The sequence below is a fragment of the Bison bison genome, unplaced genomic scaffold (genome assembly GCF_000754665.1).
Source record: "Bison bison bison isolate TAMUID 2011002044 unplaced genomic scaffold, Bison_UMD1.0 scf7180017864068, whole genome shotgun sequence".
NCBI lineage: Eukaryota > Metazoa > Chordata > Mammalia > Artiodactyla > Bovidae > Bison > Bison bison.
In genome coordinates, this window is record NW_011494640.1 from 5,215,523 (window position 1) to 5,217,274 (window position 1,752).

General features: G+C 46.3%; 1 protein-coding gene across 1 annotated transcript in view; it reads right to left on the minus strand.

Moving 5' to 3' along the window:
• Nucleotides 1–1,752, minus strand: part of LOC104986430 (nuclear autoantigen Sp-100-like) — a 23,808-nt gene extending 22,056 nt beyond the window's left edge. The window contains exon 1 of the mRNA XM_010836988.1: nt 1,635–1,752. Within this exon, the coding sequence (XP_010835290.1) occupies nt 1,635–1,666 (32 nt within the window). The 5' untranslated portion in view covers nt 1,667–1,752. The remainder of the gene's footprint in view (nt 1–1,634) is intronic.

Sequence of the window (1,752 nt, forward strand, 5' to 3'; positions counted from 1 at the left end):
GAACTCAAAAGCCTCTTGATGAAAGTAAAAGAGGAGAGTGAAAAAGTTAGCTTAAAGCTCAACATTCAGAAAACGAAGATCATGGCATCCGGTCCCATCACTTCATGGGAAATAGATGACGAAACAGTGGAAACAGTGTCAGACTTAATTTTTCTGGGCTCCAAAATCACTGCAGATGGTGATTGCAGCCATAGAATTGAAAGATGCTTACTCCTTGGAAGGAAAGTTATGACAAACCTAGATAGCATATTAAAAAGCAGAGACATTACTTTGCCAACAAAGGTCCATCTAGTCAAGGCTATGATTTTTCCAGTGGTCATGGATGGATGTGAGAGTTGGACTGTGAGGAAAGCTGAGTGCCGAAGAATTGATGCTTTTGAACTGTGGTGTTGGAGAAGACTCTTGAGAGTCCCTTGGACTGCAAGGAGATCCAACCAGTCCATTCTGAAGGAGATCAGTCCTGGGTGTTCATTGGAAGGACTAATGTTGAAGCTGAAACTCCAATAGTTTGGCCACCTCATGCAAAGAGTTGACTCATTGGAAAAGACTCTGATGTTGGGAGGGATTGGGGACAGGAGGAGAAGGGGACAACAGAGGATGAGATGGCTGGATGGCATCACCGACTCGATGGACATGAGTTTGGGTAAACTCCAAGAGTTGGTGATGGATGGGGAGCCCTGGCGTGCTGCGATTCATGGGGTCGCAAAGAGTCGGACTTGACTGAGCGACTGAACTGAACTGAACTTGCAATAAAGGATCAAAGAACATACAGTGGAGAAAGTATAGCTGCTATAATAAATAGTGTTGGGAAAACTGGACAGACACATGCAAAAGAATGTGTCTTGAATGAGACTTTTCCCCTCTATATTCTTATCATATTGTTTGAAACTTTATGAATTAGAATGTACAATGTATTTCTTTTGTATTAAAAGAACAGAAAATTAAATAGATGAAGCAATGTTATTTCTGAACTGATTACTAAAGATAGGATTTTCCTTGTAGAGGAAACCTAGTCCAGAACAGAATATCAGAGCAAAAATAAAAACACTCAGCCTGGGCTAGCCTTGTGCAGTCTTGCGTCTTTCTCTTCCTTTTACTTTCTTTGCTCAAGATTGCTGGAGGACGATCCCAAGCCCCCAGCCAGAGGTGGAAATAGCATCAGAGCTGACGGAGACCCCGTCCACCGGACAGGCATGGGACCACACCACCCAGGGCTTCAAAATAAGTCAGGGGTTTACCCGAATTTCGTGTTTTCTAAACGACCTTCTTTGAAATGACCTGTGTCAAGGTAGAGGTGACCTGAGAGAAACAAGAGTGCTACAGGGTCACAGGAAAAGAAAATCTTCCTGCAAAGGCTCGTGCAGGACAAAGGTGCCTTCAGGCAGACGGGCCAGCGGAGCAGTAGTTGCAAAACAAGCAGTCAAGTGTGTTGTGGCAGCAGGACTCAACCAGCAGGCGCCCTGCTGCAGTTTGAAATCCCATTTCCTTGTCACACATTCCTGTCCACCCTTATATGGCAGATGAAGGTTCCCCTACACCAGGTGGAAAGCAAAGGTTCAGTGCAGAGTCCAAAGACAGCAGTGAACAGCACCAGGCCACAGGGAAAGGTGGAAGGAAGTGGGAGAAAGACTGACCTGGTGCTGAGCTCTCTGCCCTCTCCAGCCATTTTCCCGCCCAGCCTGGCCTGGGCCTGAGCTTGACCTCTGATTCTTCCAGTCTCCCCAGCCTGGGTTCTGAGAGGCCGCAGGAGCC